The 26,849-nt window shown below is 35.2% G+C and overlaps 1 protein-coding gene across 5 annotated transcripts in view; it reads left to right on the top strand.

The window, feature by feature from the left end:
- Positions 1 to 26,307, top strand: part of SPATA6 (spermatogenesis associated 6) — a 56,265-nt gene extending 29,958 nt beyond the window's left edge. For 2 of the 5 annotated variants that reach the window (XM_036444810.2, XM_045584579.1), the window contains 7 exons: positions 3,565 to 3,652; positions 6,944 to 6,984; positions 10,927 to 11,114; positions 14,507 to 14,606; positions 20,350 to 20,441; positions 22,963 to 23,950; positions 24,189 to 26,307. In XM_036444810.2, the coding sequence (XP_036300703.1) occupies positions 3,565 to 3,652; positions 6,944 to 6,984; positions 10,927 to 11,114; positions 14,507 to 14,606; positions 20,350 to 20,441; positions 22,963 to 23,143 (690 nt within the window). In that variant the 3' untranslated portion in view covers positions 23,144 to 23,950; positions 24,189 to 26,307. The remainder of the gene's footprint in view (positions 1 to 3,564; positions 3,653 to 6,943; positions 6,985 to 10,926; positions 11,115 to 14,506; positions 14,607 to 20,349; positions 20,442 to 22,962; positions 23,951 to 24,188) is intronic. The other 3 variants (XM_036444813.2, XM_036444814.2, XM_036444812.2) reach the window with 3 other exon arrangements.
- Positions 26,308 to 26,849: the final 542 nt, after the last annotated feature.

Here is a 26,849-nt window from a genome sequence, read left to right as displayed (position 1 = left end):
AAACCTGCTTTTCATATGATTTACGTATATATTACTGTGATTACATTAGACTTATTTCTGTAGAATTTATAAGTTCTGATAATATTATTTTTTGTGGTGGTTTGTATCAATAATATCCAGATAATGTGTACTTGATGGCAGTTTAGCATTCTTTTAATTTTATATTTGCCCTTAATTGTAAATTAAATTGAAAAGAAAGGACATACTAGGTGGCTATGCACAAAGACAACTGGGAATATTTTGGGGGTTAGCCACATAGAAGTTGTTTAGGGAAATAACTGTTCTTAACATGTTTATTATATTGTTGCTTTTCACATCAGTGTTCAAAATGGAATAATTCTAATATCGCTTGTATAAACCTTGACATTTTTATTAAAGTGATTTTCCTTAGCTTTCTAATGAAAAGAAATGCATACAGTTAGAAAATTGCTTGCTTTATTGTATAGGAAATTGGATTCTTCTAGTTGTATTTATAAATATAGGCATGTCTCTCCCCACCTCCCCATAGTCGTTAATGACTTTAAAAGCACTTAACAAATTGAAAACCAAACCAAATCTTAATTTGTTACATCCATATGCAAATTTTAACACTTCTAGGAAAGACATTATAGTTTTACATATATTGTATGAAATATAGCCTAAAGAATATGGAGCAGTTTCAAGAAATCATTAGTATGCCCCCAAATAGACTGGCACACCATTCTAAAAAAGTTAAACAGCGTTTTTTTCTTTTTCATTTATCAAGAATAGGATTTTATTTATGCAGAGTAAATTTGTTTTCCTATTGTGGTAAAACACATGCAGATTTACCATTTCAGTCCTTTTAAAGCATATAATTTAGTGGCAGTAAGTACATTCATATTGTTCTGCAGCTGTCACAACTGTCTATTTCCAGAACTTCATTATCCTAAACCAAAACCCTGCACTCATTAAACATTCACTTCCCACTCCTCTCTCCCTCCAGTCCCTTGCCACCACTAATCTGACTTATCTGTCTGGCTTTTCCTATCCTGCCATTTCATATAAGTAGAAACATACAATATTGGCATTTTGTGCCTGGTTTTTTAATTTAGAACAATGTTACTGAGTTTTCACCCTTGTTTTAGCATGTGTCAGTATTTGATTCTTTTTTGTATGAATACATAACAAATTTTCTTTATCATCTGTTGATTGGCATTTGGGTGGTGTTTTTTTGTTTGTTTGTTTGTTTTTTGCCTTTTGGTTGTGTGAACGGTGATTTTATGAACATTTGCACAGATGCTTTTGTTTGAATGCCTGTCTTAATTCCTAATGGCTTTAATACCCAGGAGTGAAATTTCTGGGCCATTAGGTAATTCTTCCTTTAACTTGTTGAAGAATTGTCAAACTGTTTCCTACAATGGTTTTATATTCTCACCAGCAATCTATGAGAGTTCCAATTTAGCCACATTCTTAACAATACTTTTTATTTTTCATTTTGTTTTCTTTTTATTAGAACTATCCTAGGGGTTTTGGTATGTTATTATGGTTTAGAGCTGCATTTTCCTAAAGACTAATGATGTTAAGCATCTTCTCATGTGCTTGTTAGCCAATTGTGTATTTTCTTTGGAGAACTTTCCATTCAGATTTTTTGCCCATTTTCAAGTAGGTTGTTTGTCTTTTTGTTGTTCAGTTGTGAGTTTTCTTTATATATTTAGGATTCTAGAACCTTATCAGATATGATTTGTAATTTTTTTTTTCTCATTCTGTGGCTTGTCTTTTTATCCTCATTTAAGTTTTAAAAAACTATGCTAAAATATAAACAATAAATAATGTACTATTTTAACCTTTTAAAATACATTTTTATCGATTTCAGAGAGGAAGGGAGAGGAAGAGAGAGATAGAAACATCAATTATGAGAGAGAGAGATTCATTGATTGGCTGCTTCCTGCACACTCCACACTAGGGATCAAGCCCACAACCCAGGCATATTCCCTGACCAGGAATAGAACCGTGACCTCCGGGTTCATAGGTCGACTTTCAACCATTGAGACATGCTGGCAGGGATATTTTAACCATTTTTAAGTGTACAGTGTAGTGGCATTAACTACATTTATAATATTAGATAACCATCACCACCATCTGTCTCCAGAATTTTTTTCATCTTGCTACATTGAAACTCTGTACCCATTAAACAATGACTCCCCACTCCCCTTTCCATTTAGCCTCTGGCAATTACCATTTCTGCTTTCAGTCTTTTATGATTTTTTTTACTTTGGGTGTCTCATATAAGCGGCTATTGTGAATAATATTGCTGTGTACATAGTGTCATGATATCTGTTCAATCTCATGGTTTCATATCTTTTGGGTAGATACTCAGAAGTGGAATTGCTGGATCATATTACAGTTTTATTTTGAAAAATTTGAAGTATCTCCATACTATTTTCTATAGTAGCTGCATCACTTTATATTCTCACCAAATATGCAAATGGGTTTTAATTTTCTCTCATTATCATAAACGCTTACTATTTTCTGTGGGGGTTTTTTTTTGTTTTGTTTTTTGCTTTATTTGTGTGTGTGTGTATGTTTGTTTGTTTTCTAATAGTAACCCCAATTGGTATGAAGTATTATCTCATTGTGGTTTGAATTTGCGATCCCCTAACAATTAGTGCTGTTGAACATTTTTTTCATATGCTTATTGTTCATTTTTATATTTTTTGGAAAAATGTCTAAGTCCTTTGCCCACTTTTTCCCCCCTCAATATATTTTTTTATTCTCTCCTCCCCTCGCCTCCCCACCCCCATGCTTGTCTCCAAGACCTGAAACTGACAGCCACCATCAGTTAGGCAGTCAGGATCTGGCTGTCGCACTGGAATGGAACCCGTCAGCCACAGCAACCTTTGCCCACTTTTAATTGAGTTTTTAAATTAAGTTGTAGAAGTTTACATATTCTGCATATTAATGCCTACATATTAATATATCACATAATTTGCAAATATTTTCTCCTACAAGAGTCTTCTCACACTCTTGTTTTTGTTCTTTGAAAACTTTAATTCAAAGTTTTTAATATTCTTGCATAAAGCTGTCTTTTTATACACAGATTTATATCACTGACTTTTTATTTTTGGTTAGAAAATTTGGTTGACTGTTACTATTTCTAATTTATAAAGCACTTAGCATGCTGGGCTCTGAACACAGCCAACTAAAGACACTGAATTCAAAATCTATATGCTAAGGAGATAAGTAGCAAATGACTAAACTTGCTTTATAAATGTGGCAAAGTAGATTCCTGTTTTTTAAACTTGGTACTGGAAAGCAAATTAAGCAATGGAGTAATGAATGTATTTCAAATGCATATTTTCATTTCTAAATAGGCTCAAATATATAATTAAAAATTTCTGGAACTTAATATCAGGTTTTTTTTTTTACAAATGAACAACAAAATACCCATCTATGCTCTGACTTTGAAACATGCTGACACTGCCACATTAACCTGAAGATATGTGGTCTGTGTACTTTAGTTGATTTTCTGGTGTCATAGACTGAAAGAAGATTCAAGCTGATGTGGTTTTGTTTTTTTATTTTACTTTGAATTCCTTCTTCTAGGTCGATCCCCCAAGTCCCAGGGCTGATACTTTATTTGGATCTTCTAGCAGAGACTGTGAAAGGGATGGATGGTCCAGGATGCACAATGGTAAGCTACAAGTTCTCTCTCTTCATTGCTTTATTGCCTTGACTACAGTCAAGCCTTTCACTTGGCATCAGTTAACAAAAAAACAATCTTTGCTGTATTGTTGGATGATATGACATAGTGTTATTTTTTTTATAACTTATGGGACACTCATATTGGTACTCTGTAAAATTAATAGAATTTCTGTCTTGCTATAAACCATTCTCCCTCTTTAAGATACAAAATATGTATTAACATTAAAGACTGATCCTTCTTGTAAAAAACAATATCTTGATTTTGTTTTGCTCAACAATTTCTAAATTTATTTAACTATGGAACTCTTCTCACTTTAACATATATTACTAACCTTGGGGAATACCGTAGTAAAGAGTTCATTATAGGTTTTAGACAGACATTTACACATATATTTGAATATTCTATCACTTATTTACAAAATAGAAGTTCTTTAATAAATTCTTAACTACTTTGATAATCAGTTTAGTTATTAAAGAATGAAGATAACATGGTAAATGTTGCCATGTAAACTGCCTTAACACACTGGAATTAAAACATCAGCTCTTATATAACCTAATAATAAACAAACCTGACTGAACCTCCGCTTATGCTCACAGCCAATCAGGAGTGATATGCAATTAACTCAACAAAGAGGATGGTTAATTTGCATACATAGGCGTGCTGAGTGACGGGGGCTGGCGTTCCATCCCACCCCTGGTCTCTCAGGACCTTTGGGCAGCCTGGGAAGGAGGGGCAGGAGCAAAAAGAGGCAGTTCTTGGGGCAGGAAGGAAGCTCTGGGATGGAGCAAAAGGGGCTGGGTCAGAGTGGAAAGGCGGTGCTTGCAGTCAGGGAAAGGAAAGCACATTCTAGCACAAATCTTCGTGCATCAGGCTTCTGGTTATAATATACAAATAATACTTATTATTTATGTTTCTGAAAAGATAACATTCATTAGGTTTAGTCTATAAGAATATATCCTTAAACTTTAGCCCTAGTCCAAATGGTTAGATAAGTATTTTCTTAAGTTTAGTATGAAGATGATTTTTATGAAGGTTAAATAGTATTGAATAATTAGGGATATTTAAGTGTTAATATCTATAGACATTGTCTCGTCAGCTCAACAAGTATTCATCAGCAGCCCTTAAGTTAATTTACTACATATCAACAAAGGCTTAGAGAAAGAAAAATGAGAGAGTGAATAAAATATAATCATGACATGCAGTGAGCTCTATCTCTTTCTCTTTCTAAACTGTAGGGTATAATCTTTTTATTAAGTGGGAAAATGAAACATTCTTCTCTAAGAACATTCAGAGTTTTTGCTCATTTACTTTGCTTTATTTTTTTAGCACTAACAGAGATATATGTGGTAATAAGTCTTTTATACCTATAATGTCAGATTATATGAATTTGGGAACAGATGTTATTATAATCTGTTTCTCCTCTTAGAAGAAATTTATGGGCATGGAAAAATAAGCTTTAAGAACAAGAAAATAAAAAGTAATTTCAATATAGATGTTTATTTGGAAGATGTTTTCGGAAAGCACTTAAATGTCTGATTTTTTTTTTTTTTTTACAGTTATATATTTGCCAAATATCAGACTTAAAGAAAAGTTGAAGGAGTACAAAGACTTCTAATATACCTTTCAGAATCCACACACATTAATATTTTATTTTCTCTCTCCCTCTCTTTATATCTCTTTCTTCCTGCCTTCGTGTGTGTGCGTGCGCCTATGTATAAAATTTTGACAAGGACATCACTATGAAATGAATTGTGTCCCTTCAGAATTTATATGTTGAAGCTCTAACCCCATTGTCATGGTATTTGGACATGGAGCCTTTGGGAGGTAATGAGGTTTAGATGAGGTTATGAGGATGAGGCCCTCTTGTTAACATTAGTGCCCTATAACAAGAGGCACCAAAGATCTTGCTCTTCATCTCTGCCATGTGAAGACACTGCTATAAGGAAGCCATCTTTGAGGCAGAACAAGAACACTTACCAGAACCTGGCTGTGCTGACACCTGGATCTCAGACCTGCAGCCTCCAGAACTATGAGAAAGAAATATCTGTTGTGTAAGCCACCAGTCTGTGATGTTTTGTTATGGAAGTCTGAAGAGACCAAAACAGATATTCAGTTCTGTGATGCAATTCTCAGAGCAGGAAATTAACAGTGATATAAGAAAAGCAACTAACCTATGAACCTAAATCAGATTTTGCTACTAGTCTCAATAATATCCTTATAGCCATAGAAATGCCTCAGCCTATATAGTTCTCAGGTGCCATGTCTCTTTAGTTTACTTTACATAGATCAGTTCCTGATACTTTCTTTGTATTTGACGTTGATAATTTTGATAGGAACAATGAACTGTTACAGAGTTTCTGAGTTTATATTAAAGCTCTAAGTCCTTCCTGCTTAAAGCCAGGATTGGTCCTTTAGGACTGAGTCACATCTACACCTGTTGGGTGAAGGTCAACTATGGAGAATGGATGGATGCAGAGGTTCTCACTTATCGGACTGCTCCCAGTGTGAACAATGACTTTATACAAAGTGGGTTTTCATTTCTATTTTAGATAGTTGTTAAGGAAATGTTTTGATGACTGCCACATGTTTATTTTAACCTGCACTGTTAGTCACTACTTGATATTTGATTAAATTGATTACATATTACATCCATTTGGTTAAGGAATCCACATCTAGTGTCATTTTTGACACGAAGTCACTTCTATTCTGTGTGTTCTTCTTTTATAATAAAGAAATCTAATATTCTTCTATTTGTGGAAGTAGCAACTGGACTAATCCAAGACCTCAGTTCCATTACTTTCAGCTACACAGGCAGTCAGCCTCCTGAAATGTAGAGTAGAAATAATAGTCCTGTACTGTATTAGTCTGCTTAAACTGCCCTAACAAAATACCATGGACAGGGGCTTATCTAATAGAAATTTATTTTGTTACAGTTCTGGAGGCTGGAAAGTCTTAATTTCAAAGTGCTGGCAAGATAGGTTTCATTCCGAGATCTCTTCTCTAGGCTTGTGGGAAGCTGCTATCTCACTGTATGCTCATGTGACCACTCTTCCTGTGTGCATGGAGGAAGAAATGGAGAGAAAGATCACACAGAACATGTGTGCGAGCCAGCTCTCTGATGTCTTGTTTATAAGGCCATTCTTTCTATCCTACAGTGCCTTTCTGCCTCATAATCATAAAAACAGAGGGATAGATAGTAGCAGAAAGCCAAGATGACACCAACTTTTCTTATTTTTGATATGAAATATTTATAATTTTAATTTGTACATCTTTTTTCAGATCATTTCCATCATGGTGGCTACCGACCCAAGGATTATAAGGTATGTGGTATAACTTACAGGATGATGATAATTACCCTTGTTTTCAGGTAAAGCATATAAGTTGAAAATTATCTTAGTAAAAAAAAATGCACTAACAATAATTGTCATATCATGAATGGCATACTGTAAGATACTTAACTAAACAAACTATGGGAAAATCAATAAATTAGCTATTATTAACCCTTCTTTACAAATGAGGAAATGCATCTGTGATAGATTAGATAACTTTCTTAAAGGTCAAACTGGCCTTCTTAAAGGTCAAATATTTAGTAAATAATACTGCTAGAATATAAGCTGCTGTTAAAGTCCTAACACTTAGTGCAATGACTAGAAGTTAACTGTGTTAATAAATGTAATTTCTCCTCTCATTCAATTTTGAACTCAACTCCAGATTATCACTTACCTCACTTCTTCAAAGCTATGTTTGTTAATATTACTGATGACCTTCCCATTGCTAAAATCCGAAGGTTCATTCCCAGTCTTTTCTAACTTGGCATAGCAGCAATATTTGACCCAGTTACTTCCCTTCCTTGAAATATATTCTTTAATTGACTTCCAGAACAACACATTCTCCTATTTCTCCCCCTTCTTTTCTGGTCACTCTTTTGTCTGTTTTCTTTTTGTCTTCCCAGCCTTTCAGTAATGGAGTATTCCCAAAGCGCGGTCTTCAGATGTTTTTTTCTATTACTCTCACTTCCTTGGTGATATCACCTAGTGTCATATTTTTAAATACTATTTATAACTTTATCCTGGACTCTTCTGCTGAACGCCACTCTAATATGTTAGCTGGTTAATAGATTAATAGATATGTGAAAGTAAATAAAACCAGTCTCTTAATATTTCACTCTTCTACCCTTCCAGTTGGAATATTATAACTAATTCATACAAACTCAGCTCTTCTAGTTGATTAGGCCAAAACCTTTGGTGCTATATTTGACATCCAGTCCATTAGCAAATCCTGTTGGCTCTCTCTTCTAAATGCTCTCTACATCTGATTACTTTCCACCTCCATTGTTATCACTTTAGTCCAAGTCAGCATCCTTTCCTTTATTTAGTTGTGATAGTTTTCTAGCTGAATTCCCTGTCATTGCCTTTGGTCCCTCTATTTACTGTTCTTAACACAGTGGCCAAGGGGATCTTATTAAATTTAACAAAAGAAAAAGGGGCATTTTTTCTGCTCAGAATAGAAACCTAAATCCTTAAAACCTACATTTTTGAACTCATCTCATACTGTTTTGTCCAGCCTTGCCGTCTTTCTTGCTGTTTCTACTATATCAGGCATGCCCCCTTGCACTTATTTTTCTCTTTTTTCAGTGTTCTTCCCAAGGACATCTTGTGGTCTTCACTAATGTCTTCAGGCTTTACTCCATAGGTCTTTAGTAAGACGTTCTCTCTATGCAGTCCCCATTTTCTCTCCTACTTGAAATTAACAGCTCCTTCCCTACCTACCCCTCCCATAGCAATCATCAGGAGTTCTTATCTCCTTTCCTGCTTTATTTTCTTGCCATGCTATTTGTCATCCTTTGACATACTGTATATTTTTATCCATTTGTTTTGATGTGTGTGTGTGTTTAGTCTATTTCTTTTTATTCAAATGTAAATTTTACTACTTGGGCAAGAATTTATGAATTTGTTTATCCTAGTTCATTCATTTGTCTCCCAGAACAAATGAAGCAATGAATGAATATTAGGGTTAGAATTCTGTTCTGTTTGACCTCATAGCTTAAACTAGGTTACTATTTATGTATATTTATCTTTTGTTATATATATACCCTATCTAACAAAGAGGGAATATGCAAATGGACCATCACACCATCACAAAATATGGTGGCATCCAGTCCCCTCAGCCTCCCCAGAGTTCCACAGTCCTTTCAGCCTAACCAGGGGGGTGGCAGGCACATGGTGTGGCCAGACCTGCCTTCAACCCCTCAGTTGCCCAGCTGCCCAGGGCTGGCCCAAAATGCAGGAAAGCCTCAGATGGTGGCTGCTCATCCACCCAGGGCCACCTGAGGCTCAGGTAACTAGGGCCGGCCAAGGCTTGTGCTAATGGCAGTGGTAGCAGCAGAAGTGTGATGGGGGTGCCACCTTTCCCTGATTGCTGGGTCACCTCCTGTCCCTAAGGGCTCCTGGACTATGAAAAGGGGCAGGCTGGGCTGAGGCACTCCCCTTACAGTGCATGAATTTTCATGTCCCAGGCCTCTAATATATATATATATATATATATATATATATATATATATATATATATATATATATATATATATCAGGTCTAGTAATAATTAATGTCGTTTTTAAACATTCGTTTAAAATCTTGCTTGGCGTTGACTTGTATTGACATAACCTTCAAACACGTGGTATCTACAGAACGTGTGAAGTGCAATTAACAAGTTTTGCTTGAAAAAGTTTGTGTTTGGTTTGGTTTTTGTTGCAAAACTAGGGCTAAGAAGATGGCGGATGAAGAGCATATTCGGCACTGCATGCTTTACGAGTTCCAATTAGGAAGAAAAGCAAGTGAGGCTGCAAAAAACATCTGTAGTGCTCTTGGTCAAGATGCAGTTAGCGCCAGAAAATGCCAGCGTTGGTTTGAGAAATTTCGCGAGGGAAATTTTTCGTTAGATGACAAGAGTGGTCGAGGCCGTGTGTCCAATTTTGATCAAGAAGCTCTTCAAGCTCTTTTGGTGCAAAATCCTCAAATTACCCAACAAGAGCTTGCGACAACTTTAAACAATTTCCAATCAATTGCGTGCACTTGGCAAAGTCCAAAAGTTTGGAAAATGGGTTCCTCATGAGTTGACCAACAACAACCGTAATCAAAGAGTCACAATTTGCAGTTCGCTCCTCTCTCGTCAAAACCGTTTGCCGTTTTTAGAGCAAATTGTTACCGGAGATGAAGAATGGGTAATGTATGTTAATTTGAAAAGGCGGCCTCAATGGTTGGACAAAAATGAGGCTCCACAGCCCACGCCAAAACCTGACTTGCATGCGAAAAAAGTGATGTTGTGTGTTTGGTGGAATTTTAAAGGAATTCTTCATTATGAACTTTTACCATCTAACCAAACCATTACAAGTGCAGTGTATAGTGCCCAATTGGAAAGGTTAGCCCAAGCTTTAAGAGAAAAAGAACCCGCGCTGATTAATCGGAAGGGCGTAATTCTTCACCACGATAACGCACGACCGCATACTGCAAGAATCACTGCTGAAAAACTGCGCCAGTTGGAATGGGAAGTTCTCCCTCAACCTGCATATTCTCCTGATATTGCCCCTTCCGATTACCATTTGTTTCGTTCTTTGCAAAACTTTCTTCTTGGAAAAAAATTTAATAATGAAGAATGCCTCAAAAATGCATTATCCGAATTTTTTGCATCAAAATCACAAGAATTTTACAACAGAGAGATTAAAATGCTTCCTGAGCGTTGGGCACAAGTAGTAGAAAACAACGGCAACTATATTGTTGATTAAATTTTGTTGTATTGTTTAAATAAATTCGATTTAAAAAAGTATGAGGAAACGACATTAATTATTACTAGACCTAATATATATATATATATATATATATATATGTGTGTGTGTGTGTGTGTGTATGTGTATGTGTATGTGTATGTATATATGTATATTTGTGTGTATGTATGTATTATGTGTGTATGTGTGTGTGTGTGTATATATATAGATAGATAGATAGATAGATATAGATATATTTATATATATCCCTACCTGTACCTCACCCTTCCTCAAAAGCCTTATAGTAATAACATTTTATAAATTTTAGACATGTGGAATGAACAATCCGGATGCAGTTAATGTTGGCTCTTATAATAAGAATGATTGCTATATTCTGAAATTTACCTTTAAATATAGCAGTGGCATTTTAACTTTTACAAAGGATGTGTGTGTGTGTGTGTGTTTGTATAATGTTGCTATATATTCTGTATACATATTTATATGCAGGTGATCAGGACACCCCATGGCATGGACTTCGATGACTCTTTGGAAAGGTGTGATGAGTATTTGAGCCCAAGATCATGTAGCAAGTCCCGGCATTCAGCAAGGACCTTACTTGTCCATTCGGCACCCTCAACGACGATGAAGCATCCTCCAAGCCCTGTGTTAAACCGAGCTTCTCTCAGGGAAAGGTAATGCTTAATCTCTATTTCTGGACTACTTTTTTGAATAATCATTACTAGAAGAGAAGGTAGCAATAATATATGTGAAGTGATTATTTGTAAAAGTATAATTTTATTTTCAAAGCCTTGAATTGTTTTTATTTAGAACACATTGTATATTGTAATAGTGTGAGATACTCCTCCCCACCCCAGTGCTCTTGAAGTGAGTTTATTATTAGTGGAGTTTAGTAATTAGGATGACTTTAATCCTAATTAAATACTATCCTATATAATAAAAGAGGAATATGTTAATTACGCCCAGAGGCCTGATGATTAACCAAGTAAGGATCATATCATGGATCTGCAGGAGGGTGGGGCAGCAAACTACAAGCGGGTGGTGAAATGCTATAGGATGGGGCTGGGCAGCAAGCAAGTGGGAGGTGGAGAGTTACAGGAGGGGGTAGGGCAGCGAGTTCTGATGGGGAGGTCGGGGGAGCTATAGGAGGGTGGCAGTGACCTACTGGGGCACAGATTCATGAGCAGGGCTACTAGTAGTTCATAAAAGTGAAAAATAGAGTGTGTGATAGTTTGCTTTTAGTAGATTCATATGTATATAAATATGTATAAAAATAGCATACATATTTTGGTGATAATAATGATGTATATATTGCTGGTATTTGGTAACTAGTTTCCTCAAATAACCTCCTTCCAACTCCCCAAGAGAATCTTAATCATGTAAAAATTCTAGCACTTCCTCTAAAAAAAAAACCTTTGCAACCAAAGTTAGCTGCTAGTTATAATTTTAATGTGAAAGAAATAATTTCTCTTCATCTGTTTTTTGTTATTATTGTTGTTGAATCCAAGTTGGGAATTGCTTGCCTCTCTCACCAATAGTAACATAGAAAACAATAGCTGTCACATTAAAAAACAACAACCCAACCCTTAGTTTAGTGGAACTTCATTCTCAAACTTAATTAGTTTCAGAAGGCTGTTGGAGAAGCTATTTGCTCAAAAATCAAATCGGTTTTCCCATTAGAAAAAATGTAAATTGAATTAATCCATTCCAGACCCACAAATGATTTCCTCCTTTAACTTTTCTTAGACACAATGCATTCCTTCCTAATGCACTGTTTAATCTATAAATAAATACCCCTTTTCTTAAATTTATCAAACCACCTCCTACTAGCCTTAAACATTTCAGCACTTGTTCCAGAGGTGTCTTTCAGGTCAGCATGCAGCATCTTTGCTTGTTCACATATCACTGCTTCTGAAATGCTGTCACTGTATGCTGGATAGAGGTTCTAGAAGGAAATGAGTGAGTCTAATATTAAACATTACTTAACTATGACTTGAGGAAGGTTGAGGTTAGTTTTGAATTTATCTAAAACAGTAAAATTTTGGGGGGATGGACTTTCACTAAGGTTATACACCTGTGCTTTGAGTGTATTTTCTAAAAAATATATAGATTTAGTCTTTTATTCTTTAGTGCACTCAGTACCACATCTTTAAATATGAGACATTTCTGATCTGGCTTTTCAGGTCATTCAGCAGGATATTTATGGATGTTTATACAATCCATTGGAATTTAAACTGCTATAAATGTAGGTTATATATATCCCAGAGAAAAAATTGGGAGTATGACAAAACATACAGCTATAGGAATTTGGGTAAATAGCCATTAAAATTAATTAAGTTTTCTCTAACATTGCTGTAAAATGCTGACTCCTTAATCATGTATATGAATAAACAGATGTTTAAAACTCTTATCAGTGACTCTAAGCAAATTAATTTTTTATTTATTGTGAAAGGTTTTTTTTGTTTGTTTGTGTGTGTTTTTTGTTTTTGTTTTTGTTTTTGCTTTAAGCACATTTTAAAACACCTCCAATAGAGTTTCACACCATAAAATGGTTTTAATTTGATGTGTTACAGTTCAGAAGCAGTTTTCCCTCAAAGTATAAATGTTAATATTATGGCAGCCTTTGTATTAGGATGTAGAATTATTACTGAAATCAGACTGAGAAATACTAGCAAATCGAATTTAAGAGGAACTGATTTTCTTTTACATCATGCTTACGGTTTTGATTTTTGTAAGTGGAACAAAATATTGTTAGACAGTTATTCCTTGTACCACAGCACAGACTAGTGGATCCTCTCATGGTATCTTTGGAGGTACTATGGGGTCCTGTTGGAGCTACATATGGATCTCAGATTTTCAAAATGCATACATATGTAGCAAGTAAGGTCTGCCAGGATATTTGTAGAGATGCAGTAATACTTCCTTTTTAAAGTGCAGGAGGTTAAAATTTAGATGTAGTTGATCATCGATTGTAGATTACATTCTTTACAACAGTTTATGAAAATCATTTATCTTGCTTAATAGTCTATACTCTGAGTAAATATATAAAATTGTAACTTTAAGAACAAACTGGGAGATTAAAAGGCAAAATTTCAAGCAACCAATTAACATTTTAGTATTCATTCCTTTATAAAGGATTTACCGATGGCATTTTATGCACATGCACTATAATCAGATCGAGAAATTTTCATTGTTACTTATACAGCTTAATTATATTAATGCCAGATTTGAGTTTGGTCAGGGATATAAGAAAGAGGAATGGTTGCTTTATTTCTTCAACATTTTCAATTTCAACATTCAGACTCTAATAAAAGATACTTGTCTTCCTTATTTTTCAATATTTACTTTTTCAAAAATGCGTTTACATCATAGTGGAGACTAGACACATGATACCATCTGTATTGGGATGGGATCATTCAATTTTTATGTTCCCCTGTATTTTTTATTTATTTGTTTATTGTGGTATAACTGACATACAACATTATGTTGCTTTCAGATGTATAACATGATGATTCAATATTTGAAATGTTCCCCTGTGGTCTGAAGGAGTAAAAACATGATTGGATTATAAACAACATTTTTAATCTATTGTAAATATTTTGTTTCATTTCATAAGATGTTTTATTCTGTATGCAGAAAGGAATTTCTTCCACATAGTTTGAGTATGATTCAATTACTAGAAAATAAGAACCAATTTTAAATGCACTCTACATTGAATTATTGTTCTAACATGAAAATTTATATTCTTTATGTAGAGACAAAGCTTTAAAGAATTAAGTATGTAAATTATTAGAATGGTCAGATATATGGGTATGTTACTACAAGGCGAGTCAAAGTTTATTATTAAGTCTATTGAATATATTGTGAGTGCTTAATACTATAGCTGAGAATTAACCTGAGTTTATATCTGCCTCTTAGGCTTGGTTGAAAGAAGAAAAATGTTACTTAATCTTTATATATTATCATATAGGGATAAGAAAAAAATGACTTCCTCTGTCTGTCATTTGGGAAGATTTTTTTTTCTCATCTTCTGACTACAAGTCACCTTTGTTTTTTATGCCTACAGATTCCATTCTGATTGGTGTTCAACTTCAAACTGCGATGAGATCCATGACCGGGTAAAAAATGTCTTGAAATCACATCAGGCTCATCAAAGACATTTTTATGTTAGTTTCTAAAATATTCCCTTGAAGGCTTTTTATAACTGGGCATATAAACCACAACAGAAAGCTAAAGTTTGCAATATTTAATCATTGGGAAGGAAAATATACAACCTCCATAACTAACTTCCTGCCTGACCTGAGTCATGCAAAATGTTTGACACAAATCATCTGCACTACAAACAAAAATCAGGGATTATTATATCATAAAGAGTCAGTAAATAGTGACTTTATGATAACTTTTTTCACATCCTTCAAAATACAGAAACTCTTCTTTTTTGGGCTAGTTCAAAACAATTCCATGTCCTACCAATAGATTTGATTCTAAATGGTAAATTAAGGAGAGGGTAAGAAAAAACATAATTTGAAGAAGCCACCCATCTAATTTTTATGCTAGTTAAATGTTTAAAAAAGGAAAAGAGCAGAGCAGATCTACCAAGTTTGATATTGGGGAACATCAAGTGAGAATATTTTTTGAGATGAGGCAAAAATGTATACATGAATGACAATATTGAAATAATTACTATATATTCTTTTTTGTGTTTGATTCCTTTTCCATTTATTAGTTTTAAAAACAATCATCCTGAGTGTTATGTAGGGCATTAAACTCAGTCCTGGAGACATAACTGGATTATGTGACATTTTACATATTTTGAGGCTATGTCATTGGTTGGATATAGATTTTAGACTGTGATGAGAACATTTTGTTGTGCAATGTCTCTCTTTATCTCTAGAATTATTTTAATGTGTTTTATCTGATGTTAGTGTGTTTTATCTGATGTTAGTCTAGTTATAGCGACATTAATTTTTGGCTAATATATGCAAAGTCCATATTTTTCCATCCTTTGCTTTTTATCATTAGACTTAAAGTACATATCTTATAAAAGCACATAAAATCTTTCCCAAGAATGAAAATCCAGAATTTTTATGTCAATTGATGGGGCTTTCATTTGGATTAACAAGTGTTTTTTGCCATTCATTTTTTTTTTTTACCAACTTGTTATTAATTTTTTTACTATTCTGTCATTGGTTACCCTAAAGATTTCAACATGCATACTGACAAATTATTTTGTTGTTGAGTTCCCCAATCATAGTAGGGCCTGAAAATATTAACTCTTTTTAATCCACCTCCTTTTTGTATGTCTATTACCATGCCTTTTAAATTCTACATATATGAAAGAGACAAATTTTGTTTATTCATTTAAGCTTATATTTACCATTTCTATTATTCTTCATTCTTGTCAGTAATTTCATGTTCCCATCTAGATTCTAGAATCATTTCCCTTTTGCTTGAAGAATTCCCTATATGACACTTATGTTTATGTCATTCTCCTGGCTGAGTTCTGTTTTCCTTTGTTTGAAAATATCTTGATTTTTATTTTATGTAATAAAATTCTAAGTTAGTAGTTTTCTTTGGTATGTTAAAGAAGATATCCCATTATCTTCTGGCTTCTTCTGTCTCTGTTGAAAACTCAGTTGTTATTGAAATGATGTGATGTTTTCCCACCCTCTGCTACATTTAAGATTTGGCCTTCAACTTTGTGTTTAGTAAGCTTACCATTATATACCTAAGTGTGGTTTTGTTGGATGAATTTTGTGTTAAGTTTTTAGAGCTTCTCAAACTTGCAGGTTACCTTTCATCAGTTTAAGGTGCAAGAACAAAATTAGCACAAATCTCTTTATTCTTCTTCACAATTTCACAGACAGAAGATGGTTCTTACTATAGATCTTAGCGACCTCAGCATATGATTTTTTTCTTTCCTTATTAAGTCAAGAGTTACACCTTTCACTTAAAGGAAGCACTTGACAGCTTCTCTATGGTATATTCACATTGCCAGCATCACAGGGTTACTTGAACACAAGCTCTGTGATACTGCACTGCCATCTGATAACTTAGACAGCTACTAAGCTACTAGCAGGCTAGTAGCATAGACAGTTTAGGTGCACTGGACAAAGGAGTGATTCACATTCTGAATGGAATGGAGTAGATGGCATGAGATTTCAACATGCTACTCAGAATGATATGTAATTTAAAACTCATGAGTTGTTTTTTTCTGGAATTCTCCATTCTGCAGTCTTGTACTGTTATTATACAAGGGTAATTGAAACTATGGAAATTCTGGACTATACTCTTCTAGCATACCTTCATAAAAAATTTAACTAGATATCAGCTTGAAAGAATTTGGGTCTAATTTTCATATAGGACAGTGATCAGCAAACTCATTAGTCAACAGAGCCAAATATTAACAGTACGACAAATGAAATTTCTTTTGAGAGCCAAATTTTTAAAACTTAAACTTCTTCTAATGCCACTTCTTCAAAATAGACTTGCCCAGGCTATATTTTGCGGAAGAGCCACACTCAAGGGGCCAAAGAGCCGCATGTGGCTCCCGAGCTGCAGTTTGCTGACCACGTATATAGGAGAATGATCTAATGGCCTGGGATAGAGGTTTTGATTTCATAGTCCAGTTTATTTGCATTCTAGGAGGCAGTATAATGTAAATCAAGTTAGATCTGGATTTAAGTTTCAGTTCTGCCTCTTAGTTTGTATCTTTGGCAATTTTTAAATTTTTTTTTTTTTTTTTTTAGTTTCAATATATTTGATGTGGTTATTGAAGGTTTAAATGACATCCATATAAAAAGTACCTCAGTCCTAGATGTCTTGTAGGTATGCAACAAATATTGCTGCTGCCCATCATTTTCTGTATTTGCATGTTGGTAAGTGGGAATGTGGATGAGGAATAAAGGGTGAATCACTTCTCTATGTCCTAGGAATGTATTTTCTGACACTGACAAGAATGATACATCTCTTTAAATGTTTGCTTGATCCATAGTAAGCTATAATAAGATGTGATGTTTTGGCCTCTTTGTTTTTATATAACCTGACCTTTTAACAAACAGACTATACAAGGACTCTTATAAGAGATGTGTATGTGCTGAATATATATATCTCCTATCTAATAAAGAAGGAATATGCTAATTGACCCTCATGCTGTCACAAAAGATAGCAATGCCCACAGCCAATAAGGAGTAAATATGCTAATTGACTGTTCCACTCTCAAAGATGGTGGCACCCACAGCCAATAAGGAGGGAATATGCTAATTGATTGCCCCACCCTCAAACATGGCAGCACCCACAGCCACAAGATGGTGGTGCACAGTCCCCTCAGTCCTCCAGCTTCCCAGGGCTGGCCAGAGGCACAGGCAAGCCTTGGATGGTGGATGTCCAGCTACCCAGGGCCACCCAAGGCTCAGGTAATCAGGGCCAGCCAAGGCTTGTGCTGCTGGCAATGGCAGCAGCCAAGGTGTGATGGGGCATCTCCTTCCCCTGATCACCAGGTTGCCTTCCACTCTGAGGGCTCCCAGACTGTGAGGGGTGTAGGTAAGGCTGAGGGACCTCCATCCAGTGCATGAATTTTCATGCATTGGGCCTCTAGTATGTGTATGTGTGTGTGTGTGTTGCAAAATTGAATCTTAAACTCAGATGGGAATAACTATGAAGGTCATCTAGTCTTTTTTGTTTCTCAGGGCAGAATTCCCCTCCATGAAATCCTTGATCTAAATGGGTATCAGTGCTCTGCAGTAATTTTACTTCCTCTTAAGATAGTCATTCTATTCTTAGAATGCTTCATTAATTAGAAAGTTTTCCCTTATTTTCTTTATTTTGTCTTTTATTATGTCTCCTAATGATTCTTTGGTCCTTTCTATCCATAGAGTTTCATGGAATAGCAGTGTTGTTCTACACGTATGCAGGAATCCTGTCTTAGTTATCTTTCTGTCCTCAGAGTCTAGAATAGTAACTACCCAGCTAAAAATATGGGTCTTGTTTAATAAATAATCTTGGCTCAGATTTTTTAAAAGATACTTTTTGTATTTTTTTTTCATATATAAACATTTAAAATTTAGTCAATGTTTTTATTACAATGTCAAATTAATTTTTCAACTATACTAGTATTTATAAAATTAAAGAGTATTGTCATTCATTAGAATTTTTTAATTAATATTTACATTAGTTCTTGCAACATATTTGTTGAGATTGAAAACATTACTTTTTTTTATTTCGTTCACTTTTTTGTAGTGTCCTTTGTATTCATGATAGCCAATTACATTTCCTGTGATAATAGAGTGAATGCTTCACTTTGTTGATTTATCAAACTGGGCAAAAATAACTAACATCTAGTAGATATATGCTATCTAAGAAAAAAGATCTAAAAACTAGTAATAAGAAAAGGTTGAAAATAAAAGGACAAATATATACCATTCAAGCACTAACTAAAAGAAAGCCATTGTAGCTATATGAATAATAAACCAAAAATAAGGAGGGGGGGCATTAGTAGAATTAAAAGAGTTACTTTGAAAGGATAAAAGGTTTTAATTCACCTAGAAAATTTAATAACTCTAAATATATTCACATTTTCTGTTACTCTTTTTTATTTTTTTAAATATATTTTATTGCTTTTTTACAGAGAGGAAAGAGGAGGGATAGAGAGTTAGAAATGTCAGATGAGAGATGTTTAGCTGCCTCCTGCATACCCCCGACTGGGGATGTGCCCGCAACCAAGGCACATGTTCCTGACGGGAATCGGACCCAGGACCCTTCAGTCCAGAGGCCGACACTCTAACCACTGAGCCAAACCAGTTAGGGCTTCTGTTATTCTTTTTACTTATTGTTCACATTTTTACCAGAATGCTTTCTTCACAATTTCATACTCTCAGCAAAATTTAAAAATTATTTTCTTCATAATCTATTTTCAGTTGATTTCTTACATAAAATGAATTCCTTATTAACACTAATTTTTATAGCAACCTATTTATGCTTATAAGTTCCTTTTGTCATCAGTTTTCTCTATTTTTATTCTAGTTTGAGTAGGTAATAGGGTATTGGCCAGTCAGTGAGAAAGATATTTGATACTAAATTATGTAAATGCCATACATTAAGATAATAATTACTATTAAGGATATAGTTTACAAAGCTATCTCTTTATGATCCTACTAGAAGCCTGCTGCACAGATTTGTGCACCAGTGGGGTCCCCCGGCCTGGCCTGTGCCCTCTCACAATCCAGGACCCCTCAAAGGATATTGGACTGCCAGTTTTGACCCAATCCCTTCAGGCCAGGCTGAGGGACCCCACCATGCACAAATCCATGCATTGGACCTCTAGTATGCATATATCTTTGGTTAATCTCGTCCCGTCCTCCTTATCCCCCCTTCCTCCTGAGATTCATCAATTTGTTCCATGTTTCCATGACTGTGTGTTGAGTGTCTGCCCCTGGTGGTCAGTGTGCACCATAGCTACTAGTCGAACAGTAGAACAGTTGCTTAGGCATATATATATATATATATATATATATATATATATATATATATATATATATTTCTTGTGCTCTTGAATGTGTCTGAACAAGCTTCTTATACAAGGAGTTGCCATGCCATGTGACATAACAATGTGTAAGATATTACTACACATCTTAGTTCATATCTTCATACACAGTATCCTTTCACTTGTTGATTCAAGAAACATCTACTAGGTGTCCAGTCTTTGATAAATAGTATTAGCAAAAATATAATAAAATTATGTTAGTCTTACAGAACAGAAAATAAATTCTGACTTACCCTTTTATTTCTTTCCTAAGATGTCCAAACATTTAATTCAATTTCTTAGAATGGGAGAGGAGGAGAGCATTTCCCAAAGAGATGTGTGTCATTTTAATTATAAAATGAATTAATGAAAATCTTTATACTTTTCAGGATGAGAGAGAACTAGAGAAGGAAGACGAACTGGAAATGAAAAGAGGTCTTTACTACAGAGACTATGCCTATGACAGTGATCCCGAGTACAGGTATGAACTTGGTTACTTCTCTATAGAGAGTTCTTTCTCATAATTGGTACAAAAATAGCTTGCTTCTTAATCTGCTAGATTTGTGGGAAATTTAGACTCAAATTAGCAATTATTAATTATTTTTATATATTTAAAATATTTAACTATGAAAAATCTCATTGAAATATTTTAATGTTTGCATTAAAGAAACTTTTCAATGAAAGCAAATACTGTCAATGAATGGTGATACTCTCAACCTACTTAAAGTTTTAGTTTATTTGGCTTCTCTGTAAATCCACATATCCAGGGTTTATTTTAGGCTTTATTATATATCCATGCTTAGCTGTATGTCTTCCATCACCTTTGAGTATGAAATTAATTAGGAAGAAATCTTTTACTTCCAATATTATGGGATTTGGGGGTTAGTATGGGGGGAAATCTACTCCCCATGTAGACTTCCTTCTCAATTTTATATTTCCTCTCTTTTACAAAGTTTTAGATAGCTGTGGTAGCCTTACCCATTTCCATGGCCCTGGGATCTCTTTCCTCCTTTTAGCACCTCCTATGTCTGTCTCAGTTCTCTTCAGAGCTTCTGGCAGCATCATCCTGTTTGAGAATAGTCCTAATTAAAGACCAGACATAAGGTGATGCTTCAAATAGATGGGAGTTGGCCATAAAAAGAGAGAAGGATAAAAGCAATTTGAACTTCATGTTTAGAATATAATTTGGCCTTTTATACCTGTCAATTAAAATTGTAGCTATGTTGTTCTTTTAAGGAATTAGCTATTGATATAAACTGTTTTCTGTTTGCTTATGCATCTTTTTCCATTTACTAACAGTAGGAATATGTTCAATATAAATGCTTTAAGTATGAAATTATTTATAACAGAATCTCAATCTGAGTAATTTAAATTTTACAAATATATTTTTAGGTATCACAGGGTTGAGTATAGTTTTTATTTTTTCTCCATTGGTCACTATCTGATTAATAAGATGTGACAAATAGTCAAAAAGCTACCTTCAGTATTAACAAATGGAAGAAAAAAAATCTAATACATAGACTTAAAATGTCCTGCATAACTAAGAATAAAGATAAAGAATGCTATTATGAACATTTCGTACATGGTCCACTTGTGCAAGAATTTGGCTGGGGAATCTAGCAGTTGAATTACTGGGTTGAAGTTGCATATTTAAGCTTACTGGATCATGCCTGTTTTCCAAAGAGAGTGTGTACATGTTTTCACTGCATCATCACTGACACTACCAAGCTCTGAAATGGTAATACAGCCACTTCATGCCCCTTTTCATGGTCCTTCATACAGTGTTCAGGTGGGAAGATTGACTTCAGGCAAAATAGCAAATACATCTTTAGACAACTCCAAGAGTTTCTATTTCACAGTTGACAATGGAGGTAACATCATGGAACTGATAAGTTAGGGAAGAAATTGTTTGTGTGAAATGTGATTGTAGATACATATATGAAGAAAATATTTATAGAATTTAATAGTCAGGACATATAATTTTATATGGTACAAACTTCATGATCTCTAGCATGCCTAAGAGGGCTTACATATAACAAGTACTTAATTTATTGAAGTAGCTCAGTGCCAAAAAACTTAGTCTTTGAAAAAGCCAGCATTTTATTTTTAGCAGATACTGTGGTGATCCCAGAACTTAATTTTTTTTTATATTAAAATTATAACTTTGGTATGTTTTCAAAAAAATACTTTTGAGCCTTCAGAAAAACTACAACTATTTTATAGCTTTCTGTGTTTTTTTTTTCCTTCAAAACTCTTAAATTGACAGTAAGTCCTATCACTTCAAATACTCCCTCTTCTGTTTCCAAAAGTGGTTTATGTTGAGTCTAATTTTCTGTTCCCCACTGAGGACAGCAGCAGCCTGGCACAGTAAAAAGGGCTCAGAGCCACTGACATACCACCCCTTCCATATCACCATCTGCAAGCTGAGTGGTCATAGGAAGTCACTGCATTTCACTGAGTCTCAGTTTCTAGTTACTAACTTCAGAGGATGTCAGTTAATATGTAAATATTGATACATATAAAATACTCAGTAGTCCCATGCCTCATAATTAATAACTTCCGTGTGTCAGTTAAAAACTACGCTAGGCACCTTACATACACTCTCTTTAATTTTTAAAGCAATAACTGCAAAAATAGTGTCAAGGAAGATGAGACTCTGGATGATTAAATAAGTGGTCCAAGGTCCCCAGCCTCTAATGGATTAAATGTGAATCAGCGACAGGTCTGTCTGACTCTCGTAACTGGCGCTCCGCTTCACCACACCTCACTTACCTCTCTTCTCTGAATTCCTTTCAAACTCTGTCTCTCAGACACTATTTTCATTTTAGTGTTCAGTAATTTGTTTTCAAGCAAACAGTGTCACTCTAGGCACAGGCCTTATTGTCTTTAATTTTCTAGCCCAGAGTATACACACCTGTGAAGTACTTCATTAACATTTGATTTAGACAGTTGTGCCTCTGGTCTAGTCTCACTATTGTAATCTCATGTATTCTTTTTTATAGCTCATGTCAGCGGCCACGTGGCACTCTCCAAATGGATGATGGTGAATACTGGTCCAACAGGGCAGCCTCTTACAAAGGAAAGTCCCACCGACCCATCTTTGAGAACAGCATGGACAAGATATACAGGAACTTATACAAAAAGGCCTGTGGTTCTGTTTCTCATACACAGGAAAGCTTCTGAGATCATCCACAATGAACTGTATGAGTGTCCATGTCAACTTCAATGAAAGCGTTTGATGTGATCAATATCTGTATTCCTTTCTTTTTTACACAGGTGGCTCTCATTGAGTGCAGTAGTTAGACTCAAATACATCCATTTCTTCAAATGGTACATTCTCATAGGCAAGCCTTTTTTTTAATCACAGAAAAGAGTGCTGTGTTCCAGAAGTCAGAGCTCTGCAACACAATCTCAAAGCCCAGTGTGACTGAGAGGAGGACAGTCACATGTCATCTCAGTCACTGTCTGAAAACCCAAGACTGGATTCGCTCTAAAAATGTTTTGCCTTAATCACCTTGTAATTTTCATGTACTTAACTGGTTATCTTGTCTGAGCAAGATTTAATTAATATTAACTCCCTTTTCTTACTAATGAGCAAAATAATATCCTGTGTAGAAATGAATTTCCCAGGAGTTTTAACCAGCATTTTCTACTTTTTCTCCTTCGAAAAGTCTATTTATATTTCTTAACTCACAGGAAATCACTTTTTTTTTTAAAGATTTTATAATCACTCTCTTCTCTAAAAGAAGTTTCTAAGTTGCCTAAATTGCAGAACAGCTACCTAGGAAGCAGAGCCCATGTGTGACCCACAATCTGAATAACTTATTTTTAAAGATATAATTCTTTGTCTGATTTTCTCCTAGAGCCATGTCTTTGGTACAAACTGAATCAGAAAATAGCCTCTGTTAGCAAACATGTAGAGACTCATGGATTATATTAACTAATTTATTTAAAGTTTTCATAGGTATCAAATGACCCAAGAAAGTCGTAGTATCGATATTTTATTTTATTTTTTAAATATATTTTATTGATTTTATACAGAGAGGAAGGGAGAGAGAGAGTTAGAAACATGGATGAGAGAGAGTCATCGATCAGCTGCCTCTTGCACACCCCCTACTGGGGATATGCCCGCAACCAAGGTACATGCCCTTGACCGGTATCGAACCCGGGACCCTTCAGTCCCCAAGCCGACACTCTATCCAAAGAGCCAAACCGGTCCCGGCAGTAGTATCCATATTTTAAAGGCCACTTGGAACCAAAATGAAAGTAAAATATTACAGCAGAACTCTTTGTAGTAGGCACTGGAAAGTCTGTTGGTTGATAAAATTAGCTCCTTCCCCAACCCCCAAACACACACTTGTGAGGCCAGCGACTCTCTGAGGATAGGAAGAACTCAGTTACCTCTCCTTCACAAGAGTGAATGGAGGGAAAGCAGAGAAAGATTGACTTGTCTTACAAGCTTGCAATTGACTTCAAGATAGTGTTTTCTCATTGACTCTGTCTCTTGTTAATTCTACAGCTATGATTTAAAAAGAGAAAAATTGACTTGAGCTTCATTTAAATTGAAATTAACTTGTAAAAGTGGGTGACTTATTTTTGTATTAGGATAAAATATAATGTTGGCAATCTAATAATAGGACTTTTTAATTTCATGTTAAGAATGTTTTAGTATGACTAGAACTTCATGCTAAGAATGTTAATATCATGTTAAGAATGTTTTACTAGTAATACAGCAGTGTGATATGTCAGAAAATGCATCAGAGATAGAAGCCAGTAGTCCTCGGCTCTCGTCCTTTCTGCAATTTTCTAGTGGAATCTCTTTAATTCCCTGGTCCTTAGTTTCCATCAGCTATCAAGTGAAGAGAATACAATAGATAAGCATTTTCTGAGCCAGGTCCTGTGGACCACAGTTTTAGGAAATGGTTGTAGAAATGTAAATACCAGTATTGCGTTGGTCATATTAGTTTGGGAAATTTTGTGCACTATATTTATCCTCCCCCAAACATACAGAGTCACGGGTAGGATGACAGGAGTGGAAGGGGAGGCAGTTAATGCTGAATCAGCCATTGCAGGCTGGGGCTGTCCTGCTAAAACTTGGACATGTGTTCATCATAGTCATAGGAAACACTAGTGTATTAGAGGTGCTAAGAAATGCTGGCATAAACCTCTTTTGCTCTAACATCGTTACTTATTGGTGTTCACTAACTATTTATTGCAGTAATCCAGAATTTTCTCAACAAAGTTAGGCATGTAATAGTATCTGTTGTCATGGCCATTTCCCCCCTCGTATTCTGTCTTAACCTCTCCCACACCCTCTCAATGTCACCCACAGGTGCATGTGGACACCAGCGGAGGAAATGACGGACTAGGTACCCCTGGTATCAGGTTATATAATGACATTTTGTACAATAACATTTTTATAGTCAACATTGAATAATGCTTTTAAAAAATTATATCCTCAGTGAAATTTAGGTCTGTTTTTTTTTCTTTTTGTGTGTGTGTGTGTGTGTGGAAACAAATGAAAAACTTGCCCATTTAAAAGTTGCTGCTTGCTAAAAAGAACAAATAAGAACTTCAAAGAAAATGTTTTGCTATCATAGAATATCTCTCAAGTGAATAAATACTACAGAAATTACTTATTATACCTATAGCTGCCATCGACTTTGACAAAGGCCACAAAAAGTGGTCTTCGGGAAGCTTCGGGAAGTGATGTTCTGAAAGCCACATCCTCTCATATTTAGATACGTGGCATCTGTGCTAAGTGTCTGATTACTTCTGTCAATTTAACTAAAAAAAAAAAAAAATGAATGATAGTAAACTGAGTCTTCCCTGGTTCCACTAGTTTTTATATAACTTTGTTAAATCATTTATCCTTCTTAGACCTCAGTTTCCTTAACTATAAGTTGCTGAAGGAGTTACTTAGAATGATCTTTAAATGTTCCAACATTTCTATAATCGTATAATCGATTACTGTGGAGGATAAGGAAGTGCTAGGAAACAGTAGTGTTAAATATTTGTGTGCAAGTTTTGGGGAGGAGACAGATATTCAAAAAGTGAATTTTGCTGTATTTCTATGGATCACCTCTGGAAAGGTACTGAACGTGAGTTAGTGTGACAAGTCAGGGTTCTTGGACTCTAAGAGCTTACCTTGACTACTCACAGAGGTCAGGCAAATAAACAATTGTGGTATAAAATCTTGGATTTCCTCATTTTTACTGTATCATATTCTTTGTAGGTTCTCATAGACAAATATTTTTTCATTTTTGTATCATTTTGTAGCCCTAGCACCGCAATCTGGACATATCTTTATTATAACGACTGATAAACAGAAACTGAATTATCAATGACTTTCTCATGTGTCCTTTCTTATTGTTCTAGGTTTGCCTCTGCATTTGTGTCACATAGTAGGTATACAGTGTTTGCTGAGTAACTGCATGAAAAAAATACAGGAAGGCCCACTAAAAACAATACAAAGCATAACTCTATCTGGATATGAAAAATAAGATGTCCCACCCTGGCCAGGTGGCTCGGTTGGCTGCAGCAGCATCCCATACACCAAAAGGTTGCAGGGTCAGTTCTTGGTCAGGGCACATAACTAGGTTACAGTTTCAATCCCCAATTAGGGTGCATATGAGAGGCAACCCACTGATGTTTCTATCTCACATTGACATTCATCTATGTCTGTCTGTCTATCTCTCTCTGTTCCTCTTTCTCTCATTAATTAAAAACATATCCTCGGGTGAGAAAGGGAAGAAAGGAAGGAAGGAAGGAAGGAAGGAAGGAAGGAAGGAAGGAAGGGAGGGAGGGAGGGAGGGAGGGAGGGAGGGAGGGAGGGAGGGAGGGAGGGAGGGAGGGAGGGAGGGAAGGGAAAGAAAAGGAAGGAAGGAAG

The sequence above is a fragment of the Pipistrellus kuhlii genome, unplaced genomic scaffold (genome assembly GCF_014108245.1).
Source record: "Pipistrellus kuhlii isolate mPipKuh1 unplaced genomic scaffold, mPipKuh1.p scaffold_m20_p_2, whole genome shotgun sequence".
Lineage (NCBI taxonomy): Eukaryota > Metazoa > Chordata > Mammalia > Chiroptera > Vespertilionidae > Pipistrellus > Pipistrellus kuhlii.
This window is presented reverse-complemented; position numbering and strand designations above follow the sequence as displayed.